This window comes from Glycine soja, chromosome 11 (assembly GCF_004193775.1).
Source record: "Glycine soja cultivar W05 chromosome 11, ASM419377v2, whole genome shotgun sequence".
In the NCBI taxonomy this organism is placed as follows: domain Eukaryota; kingdom Viridiplantae; phylum Streptophyta; class Magnoliopsida; order Fabales; family Fabaceae; genus Glycine; species Glycine soja.
The window spans coordinates 51,022,256-51,038,820 of record NC_041012.1 but is presented as its reverse complement, the minus strand read 5'-3'; the positions used below and the strand labels follow the sequence as shown (position 1 = coordinate 51,038,820).

At 32.3% G+C, this 16,565-nt stretch overlaps 3 protein-coding genes across 4 annotated transcripts; 1 reads left to right on the top strand and 2 right to left on the bottom strand.

Moving 5' to 3' along the window:
- The first annotated feature begins 3,734 nt into the window (after positions 1–3,734).
- On the top strand, positions 3,735–7,569 carry LOC114373398 (G2/mitotic-specific cyclin-1-like). Its single transcript, XM_028330863.1, has 8 exons — positions 3,735–3,804; positions 3,877–4,175; positions 5,409–5,542; positions 5,622–5,655; positions 5,762–5,821; positions 5,942–6,151; positions 6,234–7,320; positions 7,401–7,569. The coding sequence occupies exons 1-7, from the start codon at positions 3,735–3,737 to the stop codon at positions 6,552–6,554; spliced, it is 1,128 nt and encodes a 375-aa protein (XP_028186664.1). The 3' UTR covers positions 6,555–7,320; positions 7,401–7,569.
- Positions 7,373–8,210, bottom strand: LOC114377179 (histone H3.2). Its single transcript, XM_028335588.1, has one exon. The coding sequence runs from the start codon at positions 8,114–8,116 to the stop codon at positions 7,706–7,708; it is 411 nt and encodes a 136-aa protein (XP_028191389.1). The 5' UTR covers positions 8,117–8,210; the 3' UTR covers positions 7,373–7,705.
- Positions 8,211–10,011: 1,801 nt separating this feature from the next.
- LOC114377346 lies at positions 10,012–15,515 on the bottom strand. 2 transcript variants are annotated; one of them, XM_028335818.1, is made up of 5 exons: positions 15,373–15,515; positions 14,654–15,117; positions 11,647–11,930; positions 11,106–11,333; positions 10,012–10,805 (listed from the first exon to the last, which is right to left on the bottom strand). In XM_028335818.1, the coding sequence occupies exons 2-5, from the start codon at positions 15,078–15,080 to the stop codon at positions 10,308–10,310; spliced, it is 1,437 nt and encodes a 478-aa protein (XP_028191619.1). In that variant the 5' UTR covers positions 15,081–15,117; positions 15,373–15,515; the 3' UTR covers positions 10,012–10,307. The 2 variants fall into 2 exon arrangements, with proteins under 2 accessions (XP_028191619.1, XP_028191618.1); XM_028335817.1 differs by having other exon boundaries at positions 14,654–15,514.
- Positions 15,516–16,565: the final 1,050 nt, after the last annotated feature.

Genomic DNA, 16,565 nt, shown 5'->3' with positions numbered 1-16,565 from the left:
GGGCTTAGGATGAATGATCAAATGTAAACAAATATGAAAAACAAAATACGTGTGGTTGAATCGACAAAATTCTTGGAGCAAGTTCACCTTCACATGGGTTAGTTGAAGGTAAGGTCTCGGAACTAGGAACAAGACGCGACAAGTCGCAAATTTTCCTGGTTTTATTTTAATTAGTTTTGTATGAATTTAGAATGGTTATCAAAATGAAAGTAATTTTTAGAATTGATTAAATTATAATGGTCATATATACGTATTTTAAAAAATATTTTTTATTAAAAATGTGGAAATTATTATTTAAATACGTATTTGATCTCAGATTAGAAAATTAATCCAGATTCTAAAATTTATTTTAGATAAATATTTACCAATTTAATCTTACATCAAATAAGATTTTAGAATTGATCATGGATCTCAATCAATTATGAATTAAAGCAATTTCATATAATTTTTGCATCAGATAATTTTTGTTATAAAATTTTACTTCTAACTTGTTTTTAAAATAAAAATACTCACATAAGAATAAAAAAAAACACAAGTGTTATATGTTACCAAACTCAACAAGAATTTGGTAATTCACTTGTCTTTGTAAACGAGTATTTTAACAAGGTACAGCTTGAATGTATTATAAAAAAACTACAATTAATCTTGCAAAAATTCATCGTCTAAAAAATAAGTTGGTATATATGTTAATGAAAACAAATCCCTATTTAAAAAAATATTTCTTTCAAGAATTTTTTTGTATAGAAATTAAATTTTATTAATTAAATTTCTTGTTGAGCAGATAAAGTTTACAATTTCCATAAAATCTTAAAAATATTTTATACTTCATAAAATAAATATAATTTAATGCATAGCATACTTTTTAAAATATAAAAAATCTCAGCTAAAAATATTACATACTTACAAATGTCTAATTTATTTAAAATTTGGTTTGTATATTTATTGAAATAATATTAAAATTTTAATAATTAGATTAATCAAATTTAATATATATATATATATATATATAATTATTGAAGATAATAAATCTATTGAAAATTAATCCTAGGATAACTTGATTCCTGCTGATGTATGTATGTGTATGGATTTATTTCTTACACCATCAGTAACTTCAGATCAAATCTATCTTTCGTTAATTCATTCATTGAATTGAAGCTTTTTATCTTATTTATTTATGTAAAGAAAAATAGTACAGTAATAATCTGATAACCAAATAGTTTTTCTTTTCAAACTTTTCAAAATTATATATAATGTATTTCAAAGATATGATATAAAAAGTAATTTTAAATTAATATAAATATATGTAATTTACTTAATTCAGTTTTATAAAATGTATAACTGAAATTCATATAGTTCTGGTATAAAAGAATCAAAATAAAACAAAAATTGAATGTTTCAAAAAAGGCCTATTATATTTTTAGTAAAAATTTTCAACAAGTACGTGATAATGATAAAATTTGAGTTAATTTGATAGTTAATTTTGTCTAAATTAAAAATGATTGTAAGTTCTTTATTTTATCATTGTCTTTAATGAAATAATAAAGAAATTAATATTTTTGTAGTTTTTTATTAGTAGAATTAAAAAAAAATAAGTGCTTTAGAGGAAAATTGAGACAAAAACGGGAAGAAGGCTTGAAGAAAAGTTGAAGATTGAGACAACTTGCTTAATGCATAAGACAAGTCCTCCTTTAGCAGCAAGGTCATGCTTAACGCGAAAAAGACCCACTAAGGAGTCTAAAGGCGCTCTTAGCACGAAGGCTCGCGCTAAAAGGAGAAATATATCATATCTCTACCCACCTACACATCGGGACACCTCAGAGCTAATACATCCTAAACCAGAACATCTCTAATAGGGAAAATAATATTTTTATATCCATTATCTCATTCTCTTCCTTTTATCCATCCCTTCTTTTCCTCTATCCACATCAGCCCCTAAAGTATAAAGTTTATCATGGTAATGAAAGGCAGTCAACCTTTGTAATGTAACTCTTTCTTATTATCTATTTAATGCAATTTTATTTCTATTGCTCTTTTATGTGCTTAGTTGTTTATTATGGTTTGATCATCCATGTAGTGTTTAAGGAGATAATGCATTGAAAAATGGTCATTTTATAAATAACTGAGAAATAGTATCTAAATGAAATTATTGCTAGAAATAAATTGATATTCATTTAGCTTATTTCATGCATTTCTAATCTTAATGTTATTTATTATTTTTATCTTTACAAAGAAATTTGAAAGAAAATAATAGATAAATTAGGCTCTTCGTGTAGAAAACCAAAGATAGAGTATCACATTAGTAGATGTAGATGGAAACTGAAATAACATTAGATAGAGAAAATCATTAACATTGCATCACAACTAGTTCCGGCATGCTAGACTCCAACATATTTGCATTATGAATTATCTTTTTATCATCAGCTTTATCTTTTATTTTTCTTATCTTTAAATCTCTTTATCTATTTTATCTTATATTTTTTTATCTTTAAATCTCTTATCTTTTCTTTTAAATCTTTATCTTATCTCCTACATCTCTTTATCTTCTACTTTAAATTCCTTATCTTTTACTTGTAAATTGGGTTTTTCAATCAATCTAAATACAAACAAAGTCCTTGTAGATTCGACACTCGACTTCCAAGTACTTTACTACTTGGATCAATTTAATTTAAAAGAAATAATCAAATTGGATCAATTTTATAAATTAGAAGATCTATATTATATGAGTACCCAACCTAACCGAAAACTTGGTTATACCCTTAAAACCTTTAACACATTGAAGCATAATTGTCTCTTAAGAGTATTCAGATATCCGACTTTGCTGAATACTCGAGTACTCAAACAGGGTGTAAGAACTACAAGTCCCCCAGCATTCGACGTAACCAAATACGCAAGTACCTTCACCTTCAACATAGCACCTAAGAAAAGTCACTGATTAACATATTTAGTAGCAGTGTCGAATACTCAAATACAAGTTTCTACTAATACACCCAAGAAATTCACACTTAAAGTACTCAGGCACTCAACCACGCCAAGTACCTGCATACCCCAAAGGTCATGCAAATCATAGTTAAGACTATAAATGTAATTGTCTTCTGAAAAGATTGATAAGGCCATCAAGACAATCTTTAACGATAATTATCAAGATATTACCTAATATGACAATGAGGTACAAAAGCCCATTAATGTATGATAGAATTGTATTTCTCTATCAACATCAGCATTACAAAGCATAAGTAGTGGAATTTGATAGAATTGTATCTCTCTATCAACGCAACTACGCAAGACAACCAAAAATAGAAGATAACATAAGCTCTAAACATAAAAAATGCAAGTGATATATTTAGTTAAAATATTGTATCCTTATATTTTAAAAAAACAATCTCGATTTTTTCCTAAACATATAAACTAAAAAAATGACACAATATTTTAACTAAATATATCACTTGCATTTTTTATGAATGTAACATATATTGTTAAAAATGCAAGGAGTTACAATGTTTGAAATTCTAGAATTGTTATTTTGTTTACGGTCTGTTTGGATGGAATATTTAAAATAGAAAAAGTAAATTTTTAGAGGATTTCAAATTTCTAAGCCTAAAATTTTCTATTTGGATGTCCTGTTGAAAGGAATTTGAAATTTTAGTATTTTAATAGATAATTCTTAATTAACTAAAATTTTGGAATTGTAAATCCTATCTAAAAGAAAGGGAATTCTAGAATTCTCGTTTGCTTTCATGGAGGCGAACCTCTCTCTGACATGCGACTCTCACCTGGAGTTTCCCCAATCTGGGGGTCGCGATTCTCGTTCTCTTCGATGAGCGTGTGATGCAAGGCAATGTGGTTGAGCCAACGACGACCACGAACACACCGCTGTAGAAGCCGAGGATGCCTTCAGATTGGAAGGTTTTCACGATTGTGTTGAGGGTGTTTTTGTAAATCTGTGCCACGCCCTTGGTCTGCATCTTGGTTTTGATGGTGTCGAGGGAGAGGAGGCAGACGTAAGTGAAGGCGCCAACGAGACCGCCCGCGACAACGTCGATGAAGGCACGATCGAGGACGAAAAGGGTTTTGAGGAGGGGCTTTGGGCTGGGCCAGGCCCATTTGGAGGTGGAGGCGAAGGGAAGAGTGGGGGTGTGGGAAGAAAAGTGTGTGAGGAGAGAAGAAAAATCGGTGAGGTTTGAGATTGAGAATTGATGGAGTTTGGGGGAAGGAAGGCCAAAAGAGGATGAGTCTTGGTTTGAGAGAGGATGAGAAGGTGTGATGTACTTGTGTTGGATGTAATGAAATTTGAAAAATGAAAGAAATTTAATTTATTTATCCAAACACAAAATTTTGAAAAAAAATAATAATTTCTTTTGTCCGAACACATAATTTTGAAAATGAAAAAATTTCAATTAAAGAATTTGAAATTCTTAAAATTTAAAATTCTTTAAAATTTAAAAGTACCTCATCCAATCACACTCTTAAGTATTTTTTTTGTTATAATAATTTCATTTAAGTTTGTTAGTCAGAGAAAATAACGTTTTTGAATATTTTCTAACTGGCGATTATTATAGGGTATAGATAGGTATTCCGAAGCTTAAAATGTGATAAGTAGAATTGGAATCAGCGTTAGGCTGCGGGAGATCGTAAACATGAAAAGATTTAGCTACGACAAGTCGATGGAGGGGAGGATAATGGGTGTTTGAGAATTTTTTGTAGTTCTTTAGATAGATCTGTGTAGTTTCTTTCTCCTTCCATCATTCTCCTATATTCATCTTGTTTTTTCACTCTCTGATATTCGATTACTTTTTTGTAATTACGTTATCTTGTTTATAATTTTCTGTAGTTTAAGCAATTTCCGACTTTGTTACATTGTTTTGTTTCTAATTTTATATTTCAAAAGCAATGTGTTTTTTTCTTCGAAACAATGATCAGAATTTATTTTGTTTTCAGAAAGAGAAGAGAAGAGAAAATTTGGAATCAAGGGAAAGTAAAAATAAAAAAAAATATGAATGCTTATTTCCATTTAGTTTTTACATAAATAAAAGAAAACAAAATATGTGTCTTGTCTCTTTTTTTTTTCCTCTCAGGTTATATTTCTAACTCTCCAAACTAAAACATAAAATGCTTATATGTATGTTAATTCAAGAGTCATTCTAGATTAGCTAGTTTTGTTTGAATAAGTTATCAATGATTTCATTTGAAAATTCGTTCTTTAAGAAAATGAAATTTGTTGCAAAAATTGCCAGACAATATTTCAACAAAACTAGACACATGTACTACTTACCCTAGAATATTTCTTAAAATTGTGATCTCACTGATTGAGTTGGATTTTTTGGGCTACCACTCGATTATGTCGTCTATTGCCAAATCTATCAGTGTCAGTCTTTTCTTTGGGTTTAGAGTTTACATTTTCAATGCATTAGGTTGGCGTATTCTTTGCAGGAAAAGCTGTAGATACGGAAGTTGGACAAGGGTGCCGTCAAGTTTTTGGAGATATTGGTAATTTGGAGGTGCCTAGAATCACTGAAGGGAAATTGATTTCAAGGCCAATAAAAAGGTTATTCAATTTCCTAGTTGCTCTTCATGAGTAGCTTGCCTTGTGTCTTGCTGACCAGACTTGCTTGTTATACTCGCAGGAACTTCAATGCAAAACTGTTGGCAAATGAAGAAGTAAAAGATGAAGTGTCCTTTGCTATATCTTTATTTGGCAATGAACTTGAACTAAACATCTATCTATGCATCACGTATTCAGTGAATTTGTCCCTGTTGATTGCAGAATCTGGCAAACGTGTTAGAAGTTGAAGCTAACAAGCAAGGAGCTACACAGGGGAAGAAAGTAAAGTACCATTAAGAAGTCATTTTCTGGTCTCATTTTAAACATGCATTGTACTTGAACAATCCTTATGAACGACTTAATGCACTTTCATTCTTTCAATGGCCATATGTTTGTTTTCAGAACGTTATTGTACCTGCACTCGACAATGCTGCAATTGTTCACCAAGAACATGGCGCAGAAGATTCAACGCACAAGCCAAATCCTGAACCTGTAGATATGGTTAATTTTGAAGCTGAAGATAGCGCTAATTTTGTTTGTGAAAGAGGGTCAAGGGAAAGATCTCGTAGGAATGTCAAGACGCTGACTTCAGAAATTATAGCACAGAGCAAGGTGATTCAATTTTGTCTACAAGCATGCATGGTGATAGACTTGGACAACTTCCTCTAAACACTATGGTTTTTTCTCCATACAGAAAGCTTGCGTAGTATTGAATGACACTAAGGAAGAGCCTGTTGACATGGATGCAGATGATCCTAATGAAGTAGTTGTAGCTGAATACCTTGAGGATATATACAGATTCTTTAACCTAACAGAAGTACCAGCTATCCTCAAATCTTATTCATTTCATATCTATGTCTTCATTCTCTTATTATTGCAACTTATGATGCAGCAAGAGACTGACTATCAAGCTTCAGATTACATGAAAAAGCAACATGGAATTAATGATAAGATGAGATCTATTATAGTGGACTGGCTGGTCGAAAACCCACATGAGATTTCAATTAATGCCTGAGACACTCTTTCTTACCGTAAATATAATTGATCGATACCTCTCATCAACAATTGTGCCTAAAAAGGAATTGCAATAGTTGGGCATTAGCTCAATGCTCATAGCTTGCAAATACGAGGAGAAATTGTCTCCAATGGTACTTTAGCACTAACCTTCACTTGGTCGCACACTGAACCTTTCAAATGATGCCTACTCCAGAAATTCAATGGTAGTTAGCACTAACCATCACTTGTCTCCAATGGTAGTTAGCACTAACCTTCACAATGGTGGTAGTTAAGCTATTCTAACCTGAAATTTCAAAACATACGTTAAAGAATTCATAAGCATATCAAATGATGCCTACTCCAGAAATCAGATCCTTTACATGGAGAAAGCAATTCTGGAGAGGCTAGAATGGAAATTGACTGTCCCAACCCCCTATGTCTTCTTAGTTAGACTCACCAGAACTTTTGCTCTATCACCAGATCAGCAGGTAATAGTAATATACTTGAACTCGAATACAAAAAACTATCAAATACAGCTTACATGCTTCACTTGTCATTTAATTCATATTGTGCAGATGAAAAACATGGCATTTTTCTTAGCAGAACTTGGCCGTGTGCACTACGGAACCGCAAATTTGTTCATCCCCCTTCAATGACTGCCGCAGCAGCTGTGTATGCTGCTCAATGCACACTCAATAGGAAACTCAATGCACACTCAATAGGAAACCCCTATGGAATGATGAAATCCTAAAGAACATGGCAGGCTACACCGCACCACAAATAAGGTACTTTACATTGGCACAATTAAATAAAAGAGAGCAATTAATCCGGAACCAATTAAGTTCTTCTCTCATTTTATTCTCAGGGATTGCGCCAAACTTCCAATGAAGTTACACCCAAGTGTTCCAGAGAGTCAAGTGATAGCAGTGCACAGAAAATTCTGCACTGTATGCAGAGTGCAGAGGAGGTGTTGTTTTTCTATCATCACCGAAGGATATATAAAATTAGAGAATTATCTCGTTTTTCAACATAAATTCAGTTGTGCAGATCCATATGGGAATATACCTGATGAAATAAGATGAATCTTACAATAAAGAGGCATTTGAAGAAAACACGAATTACAATAAGCAGTAACCTAATTTTAATGTCAAATGACACGAAACCCTAAACTTAAGCTCTCTCGCCTCTGATTCTGCGAGCGAGTTGAATGTCCTTGGGCATAATGGTAACTCGCTTAGCGTGAATAGCGCAGAGGTTAGTGTCCTCAAAGAGTCCAACGAGATAAGCCTCCGCGGCTTCCTGAAGAGCCGAAACGGCGCTGCTCTGAAAGCGGAGATCGGTTTTGAAATCCTGAGCGATTTCTCTGACGAGCCTCTGGAATGGGAGTTTTCGGATCAGAAGTTCGGTGCTCTTCTGGTACTTTCGAATCTCCCTCAGAGCCACCGTTCCTGGCCTGAAGCGGTGGGGCTTCTTCACTCCGCCGGTCGCCGGGGCTGACTTGCGAGCGGCTTTGGTTGCCAATTGCTTCCTCGGAGCCTTTCCTCCGGTGGACTTGCGAGCGGTTTGCTTGGTACGTGCCATTGCTCTCTTAATCGAAAACGACGAAGGGAATTGGGTTGTACAATGGTGATTAAATTGGAGAAACGATTTTGCTATGCCAAATTGGTTTGGGTTTCGGGGGTATATATATTGTGAGAAGAGGTGGAGCGCGAATTTTGAAATGTTTTCGATTTGGTGAATGTGATTGAGCAGGTGGCGAAAAACGAAAACTAGGACCGTTGATGAGCTCCTCAATCGACGGTTTAAGTGTTTCCTACGCTCAAGCCACGGATCGCGATCCGTGGCAGTTGGCACTCACATAGTTCGAATTGTTAATTTAGCTATTGTCTATATACACATTTTGACACTGTATTCACAGTAAATAATCAAAATTATCTCTTAAAATTAACAATTAATTTATTAACCTTTTTTAGATCTAATGCAAATGATGTATGAGTTTTAATCCATAACTTTGAAATTTTAATTATATTAGTCTTGAATTTGATGTGTATAATTTTTTTTATATAATCTATTTGTGTAAATCAATTTAATTCCTAGTGTTTGCGACGACTTTAAGGTTCTACTTCGAGTGGAGTGGTGCTCAAAACACCCTTGGAACCAACAGACCTCAATATCAGCCTAATATTTTATGGCAAAAACCTAGCGCGTGATATATAAAATGTAACATTGATGCAACGCTTTTCAAGGAGCAAAATTGTTTGTGTTCGTGGTAATCTAGGAAACTTGATCAAAGCTAAGCTAGTTCTTTGTTGTTTTCGAGACTGACTGAGCCAAGAGAAGCAGAAGCGTGGTCTTTCCTGCAAGCTTTGAATTGGATGTCAAAAATGGGTGCCTCATATGTGGTTTTTGAGCTTCAGTGTAAACCTAGTAAATGGGGTTGCATCTCCATCACATGGCTACTTGGATTTTCTTTGTGAATTTTATTAGAAAAGCTATATTTTCCAAACTCAATAGTGAATTTTATTAGAAAAGCAATCATGTTGTCCAAACTTTAGATAGAGTGACAAGATTTCATGCTAGCGTCCAAACTTTTAATCGTATTCAAAATTGTATTTTCTCTATTATTTGAAATGGAATGAAGTAATCTTTTTCCTTTGAAAAAAGTACTGTTTAGCTACGTTTTTCAAGTTATTTAATCTGCGTTTAGGTTATTAACGTCACTCTATATCTAATTTAAAAATAAAAAATAAAAAATATTTAGTAATATAAATTTTAAGGGCTGAATTGATTAATAATTTTAAAAATTACAAATCATTTTTTATAATATAATTATAAAGAACTAAAATATTTATAATTTTACGAACTAATATGACATATTACTCATTTGTATTAGTGTATAACTAACATTATATTCAATTTTATTAAATATTGATTTGAGAGGAAAAAAATTGAAAGAGGACTAAAGAATTTGAATTTTATATTAAAAAATAGAAGAAATAATTATTTTATTTCTCCTTGTAATTTTTTCATTCACCAAAAAATATAAATTATATTATTATTTGTGTTTTCTCTTTTTATAATTTTCTTCCTCTTCACTAAACAGATTTTTGATATTACAAGTATTGTAGTATGTACATTTCGTAAGACAAATATTTTTTATATAATTAAAATTTATAATAAGTAAACAACTTTGAATATGTAAGCTATATTTTGGATTTATAACAAATAATTTAAATTATAATTAAAGTTTTTAAAATTATTGATAATTTATTTTAAAATGATTTAAATTTAATTTAAAGATAGAGATTAAAAAAATACAATTGATAAAATGTAAACTATATTTTGGATTTATAATAAATAATTTAAATGTTAATATAAAGTTACCTTTCATTATTGATAACTTATTTAAATTTAATTTAAAGATAAAGATAAAAAAAAAAAACATATGAGGTAAATAATTAAGAATATCAAGTATATAAATTTTTCCTGACCCAAAACATCCCGAGTAGGAAACCAATAACTTCTCTCAATTTATTATCCACACCCAAAACTATAGAGGGAAAGCCAAAGGCTAAAAAGGTCACGATGCTTTTAAAAAATCCTAGTAACCAATTCTATATGCTACATTATTCTGCTTTACCGCGGACAAGCTAATGAAGCAAAACAAAATCGAAGGCCCGAAGTCTAAATCAATGTATACTATATGTACAATAACAAACTACAATAGCATAACAATCATTAATTTGACATGCAATTACGTATTATATCAACATCATACCCAGTTGCTAGACAAGGCAAAATCGTGGAATCTAAAAGAGAATTCCCCTGCTGTGTCTCTCTCAAGCCTGGAGTGCGAAATTTCACTTGGTTCAGAAGGTGGAGGGGGCAATGGCAGTACATGAGTTTCATCTGGAAGGCGTGCTACTTCAATTTCAGATGCATGAGATGGCAACACAGAAGAAGACAGAGCCCTAAATCTAGAGCTTCCTCCACTTGAAGAAACCAAAGCCCGGTCCCAAAGGAAGACGTGTAGGAGAATGGGAACTCTGGTGTGTCTATGCAAGGAGAGCTTCTGGCTGAGTGAAACAGTGTCATAACACCGAATGGCTCCTGTTGATGAAACCATCCATGGAAGGACTTTTTGATTTGACACTCTTGAAACTACCAACATCCTACAAGTATCCGTTGCTAGTTTATAAAGATTGCTCAGCCCTGATCGTGTGGCTGGTACATTTTCTTGATTAATCACTGATGAGATGAAAATAAATCCCTGTAGATTACAAAAAGAAAATTATTAATTAGCTGAAACTTTAAACAATGCGATGTGTTTTTAATGTAAACATATATCAAAATTCGAAACAAAACAATTTCCAAAGCGTTGTTTCTTCTGTTCTTCAATCAGGATTGGAGTTTCACTTCAGAAATCTATATAGTAAAGGTTTGCATTGAATGATTATATAGATTACCGAGATAAAACTCTAATTCTGATTAACAAAACCGTACAAGCAGCACTTAAGGAACTGTATTTAAGCTTTTTTTATATTTGAGTATACATGATCAAGAGAGAGACCTCTTCAGTACGACTAATGGCAAAGCCAAGCTTCGCGTCTTCCTCTTTTAGTTTGATCTCAATAGAGAACTCTCCTGCAACCGGAGCATACCATAGGCGAACTGCTCGAACAACACCGATATCTATTCCATGGTAATCCTCAAAGCCGTAAAGGCTTGCATTTGCTAAGTTAGCTAAGTCAGATAATGACCCTGCATTCACAGTGGAAGAAGCTGTCTCTCCTGATATCTGTCACACATATAAAAAGAAAAATTCCACGTTACATTGTGCAGAAAGAAGAAAAAAAGAAAAAACCCAGCAAATTCTCTCAAGAAATTAAAAAAATGAAGATGGTTAAAGTTTCGTTGCCTCCTAGTGTACAAGACAATGATAAAATCTTAAATTGTGTGCTCCAATTTCTTATGATCAACTGCAATATATATTGTGAAATGGTAACAAAAATTAATAACCAACACTTTCATCATGTCACGAATCAATTCTTCTAAGTTTAAGCTTTTAAGTTAAAAGCTCACGAATGCCACAATAAGGAGTGACCGTTTACCTTAGTAAGTAGGGACTCGGTTTGGATGTTCATGAAGACAATAGGAACCCCTGAGGCTTGACCTGCATTAAGCCATGCATTTGCCCTGGCTAGGGTGTCCTCCAGATCATTATAGCGAGAAGCTACCCGATCTGAAGCTTTGGGAAGGAATAATATGGAAAGGAAGTTGCTAGAATTGGGAACTGATAGCATTTCCTGCATCCTCCTCTCCCATGAATATGAAACATATCCATCTTGTAGCTTGGTCCTGGTTAGCGCATTTACCATCCTTGTGTTCCTTGAAGCTGCAAATTGTACACATTAATTACAGTACAAGAAAGGAAGAGAGTGAAGAAAACAGCAAATCAATTGATGACCAAAGTCCAAACAACTGCTGATTATCAGCCAACACAGACGGAGAGGTTGAAAACAATTTGTGCTACAAATTCCCAGAATAATTTAAGGCCAGTGCAAGATGATTCTTCTGTTATTTTGATATTGAGGGGCCTTTAAGTTCTTATAACCTTACAAGTTACAAGACAATACATTGGCAGAAATATTGAATACTTTGTTGGCAATTCATTCATACGAATTTGTAATAAAATCCGTTACTTCATTTGAACATTATCTATTTACCCTGTATCAAGTTTACTATCTTCTTCTAGATGCAGACTATTACTTTATTTGTCATAATAAAGCCTAATACCTATGGTCACCTCAAACACTGAAGCTAAGCTTGAACCTATTTTGCATTGTTTGTTTTCTAATAGAAGGGTTCTCTCTAGACCTCATTCATGTGTACTGTTGAACTGCAATTAAGATTGTGCTAGCAATTTTTAGGTCTGTGGCCATTCTATTGCAACTTGCAAGAGTGCCAATCATTACTTAGACAAAGCAATCCATGTGTGTCTTATCAAATTTGCAAGTTAGGAAACATTAAAGCCTAATTGTGTCAGGAAACAGTAAGCCTTTGAGCCCAAGATGCTTCCAGCCAACCGTTCAATTTTAGATTTGTCCTTGAGTCAATTATGTGAATCCATTACTACTGCTTATGTTCGTGTCAAACAGAAGTTTAATTTACTCCTTACATTTTAAAGAGTATTAATAGGCAAAGTGTGCATTTGGTTTGATGTTGGAGAATTGATTCTGAATCTAAAATTAATTATAAATACATTTTTATATGTTTAGTTTCATATTGAAGAAGAATTTAAGATTGACTGAGTTCATAATTGATTCTAAGTTAAAACACTTTGAGTAGCTTCAACGTTAGATACAAAATTTTATTTTAAATTTTATTCCTAACTTTATTTTATAATAAAATCATTTAAACATAAATTATATCACTTTAAAATCAATTTTGAACACATAAAAAGTCTTTTTATAGTAGATTGAGACTATACAATGCGTCCCAAGCTATGTTTTGAAGAAAATCAGGGAATTTTAAAGCAAAAACAGCATTTCACCAGATACAGTAGCCAGTTTGATCAAAACTAATGACTTTTACGCATCAATATCCATTAGTCAATCCAATGACAGCCAACAAGAATCCTGAGCTCAAGATTTTTTTTTCATTAAACTTTACTGTGATAGCGTGTGGAAAACATTGGTTCCTATAGCTAAAGGGGCTGACCAAGTCACAAATTATAGGTGACTTCACAAGAGGAAGCCACGAGTTTAAGAAGAATCTAATACCGTTTGCAACTTTCAGATGAGAAGTTCACGCTTCCAGTAAAGGGAATTCAGTTCAATAAAATGAGGCGTCTCTTGGTCAATAAAGTCAAAGTCAGTTCACATAAAGTAAATTAAGCTCATGTTTAGATTAAAGTCTGAAAGAGTCTAAACGTAATTTTGTTTTGAAAATAACAATTTTTTCTTTTTTCATGTTCAAACTTTCCTGAATGGTTGGATGAAGTATGAGAAGCTTTTCGTGAAGGATATCGCAATGCATCAGTTCACGAAGGCACATTGGAATTGGATCACAAAAAGAGATGGAATACAAATGCGAAAGATCCAACATGCACGAAGAAATGCCAATTCACTGCCAACCCTAAGCATGTTTAGGTGTCAACAAATCAAGCAAAACAGCCGAAGTTAGTCATTAATTTTTTTTAATGAGTGGAAATCAAAAGATAGGCATTAGGAGTTTCACTCTCAAAATTATATACTTTAATCTATTCTGCATGAATAAAATACAATCCTTTTAATTGTCTATTTCTTTCAATGTATCATCTTTATTTTTATTTTTATTTTTAAATTAATTTTTAGTATATTTTTTTAAAAAAAATATCAGTAATTAAAAAATCTTATTTCACAATTTAAATTATTTAAACATATTTATTTATTATAAATTTTAATTATATAAAAATAAATATTTATTATCTTCATGCCAAAATATTAGAATACTATATCATCATAATTAATTTCATCTCCTTATGTTTGGGGTTAATTAGTTACTACCCTTATAATACCTTCACACAAAAAAAGTTACTACCCTTGTCTAGGAAGTTACTAGTATTATGCAACTATCTTCTATCTCATTTTTAATATATTTTTTTCTCCTACTATTTATTTTTCATTTCTCATCACAATTATGATTTTATTTTTCTTATTTTCCCTTCTAAACTTAAAAATAAAATTGGTGTTTATGTGCAGAAAAATATTTGATATACATTTATTGAGCTATCCAACACCTAAAGAAAAAATGAAAAAATATATTAATAAAATATTTAAAATAAAAAATAATTTGTATATCATTACTTTAAGTTCTAATCTATCTCAGCTATTATTCTAAGTTCTAATCTATCTCAGCTATTATTCTAAGTTCTAACCTAGGTACCCACGCGCACGGGACCTAGCTAAAGAGCATATAGATCCAACTTCCCAACCTCACCTCATGGCGCTAATGTCAAACGAAATTAACTGTTCCTAATGCACTCAAACAATTTTTTAATAAAAATAAAAATAATACACGAAAACTCAAAAGTCAAAAGCAAACCGGAAAAACGAACGAGAGAGTAAAGTAAAGTACCTTGAATCTCGAAGCATTCCGCTTCGGTCCGATCCACAAACCCGACCACGTAATTCGGGTCAGAAATGGATCGCAGCACCAAGTTCTTCTTGGCGGTGAATTCGTTGGGCACGATGCACGCCTGCAGCTCCGCCAGCTCCTCCGATCCTCGCCGCACCCGAACAACGATCGACGTCTCCTTCTTCTTGAACGCCTCCTGAAGAATCTTCTGCACGCCGCTCTTCCCGCCCTTGAACGGCCACTGGTACCGGATCTGCGACTTCGCCGACGATCCAATTCGCAGCTCCTCCACGATGTCGCCGGTTTGGAGCATATCTCCGGTCCACTCGTCGCCTTTTGAACTTCCTTTCAGACATTCGATGGATAACACTTTCGCTTCTCGGGTCGGTGAATCGGAACTGCTTTGAGATGATCTATCCATGGTCATGTTCACGTAATTAAATTTCTTTGTTCTCTCAACAACACTGATGGATTCAAACAAAAAAATAAAACGTGAGTTAGGTTCAACAGAAGTGTAACCCAAACACAGCCTAACTAATTAACTCTAACTGCTTGTATGTATGTATGTATGTGCCTTTCATGGAGATGAAGGGAAGGTGGGGAATTTTGAGGGAGGTATCATTAACGCAATGGTGTGATGAAATGCTTCTACTTTAAGCTATGCTTGCTATATCAACTATATGAATTATTAAGAATAGTGCTAAGTCAAAGAAGCTAGCCCTCGTCGTGGTTAATAATGTGAACGTAATTTTCTGTAATTTAAAGGCATGGAGTTGTGGAAAAGTATATGATTCATGCTGCCATTGAGTTGTAGACTTTGACCAATTTTCTTTCTAATGCTCTTCCCTCAAATGAAATCTTCTGCCATCATTAACAATGATATAATATATAATATTTGGTAGGTTATACAGCCAAACTTTGAGAGAATTATTGCTTTTATTTATTTATTTGTTTTACATATAGACACCCAAAACAATGATATATGATAATTGAAATACTATCATATGCTTAACTCAACTAGCGCAGGATATTTCAACTCAAAGAATAGTTGTGAATTTGAGTTTTAAATATGTAATTTCATTAAACATTCAAAGATAAAATTTTGTCACTCATGTATAATTGCCTTATGAGAGGACTACCCTCTTCAATCATAATTCCTTTCTCGTCTTTTTGTAATTTGAGTTTAAAACTTATAGTTTATTAATTATAATATTTTATTTTTTTATATTTGTTTATTATGTGAATAAAAGTTAGTCTAATTAGTAAGGATCCCACAAGAGTATGTGGGTAAATTTCTCATTAGTAATGTGAAGACTTTATTGGTAAATAATTTATAAGTATATTTGAAAGTGTTCCTTAAATTTTGAATCATCTGAAAATTCAATTCACATAAACCTTTAAAAAAAACATATAATTAGCTTAAATATATTTTCGTCTAAAATAGAAAGAGTAAATACAAAGGGTCATTATTGAGAGGTTTCATAAAATTACGTAAATTTCTTTTATTTTGTAACATTTACAAGAATTGCTCTCCCTTACAACCGAGTACAGTATAATGTTTTTCTAACAATTAAAAGGATGTTTTCTTTACAAAAATTAAAAAGAGTTAGTGTTACAAGAAATGTCAGTGTATATTTTTTTTAAAAAAAAATAAGGGATTAATGTAAGAGTATATAAAAGCAGGGAGAGTTTGTGTTACTTCACAAAATTTTAGGAGTACGTAGTTAATGAAATTAGTTTAATTATTTTAACTTTTAACTAATTCATTAGTTATTTTCGTGAAATATAACTGCCTTTGAATTTCTCCTTAATTTAGACTTCCAAATTCATAGCTTCTTGATTAAAAATTGACAGCACTTGTTTTATTTATTAAGGAAACTTTTGGAAAGTGCCCAATTGTGTGAAACGAAAA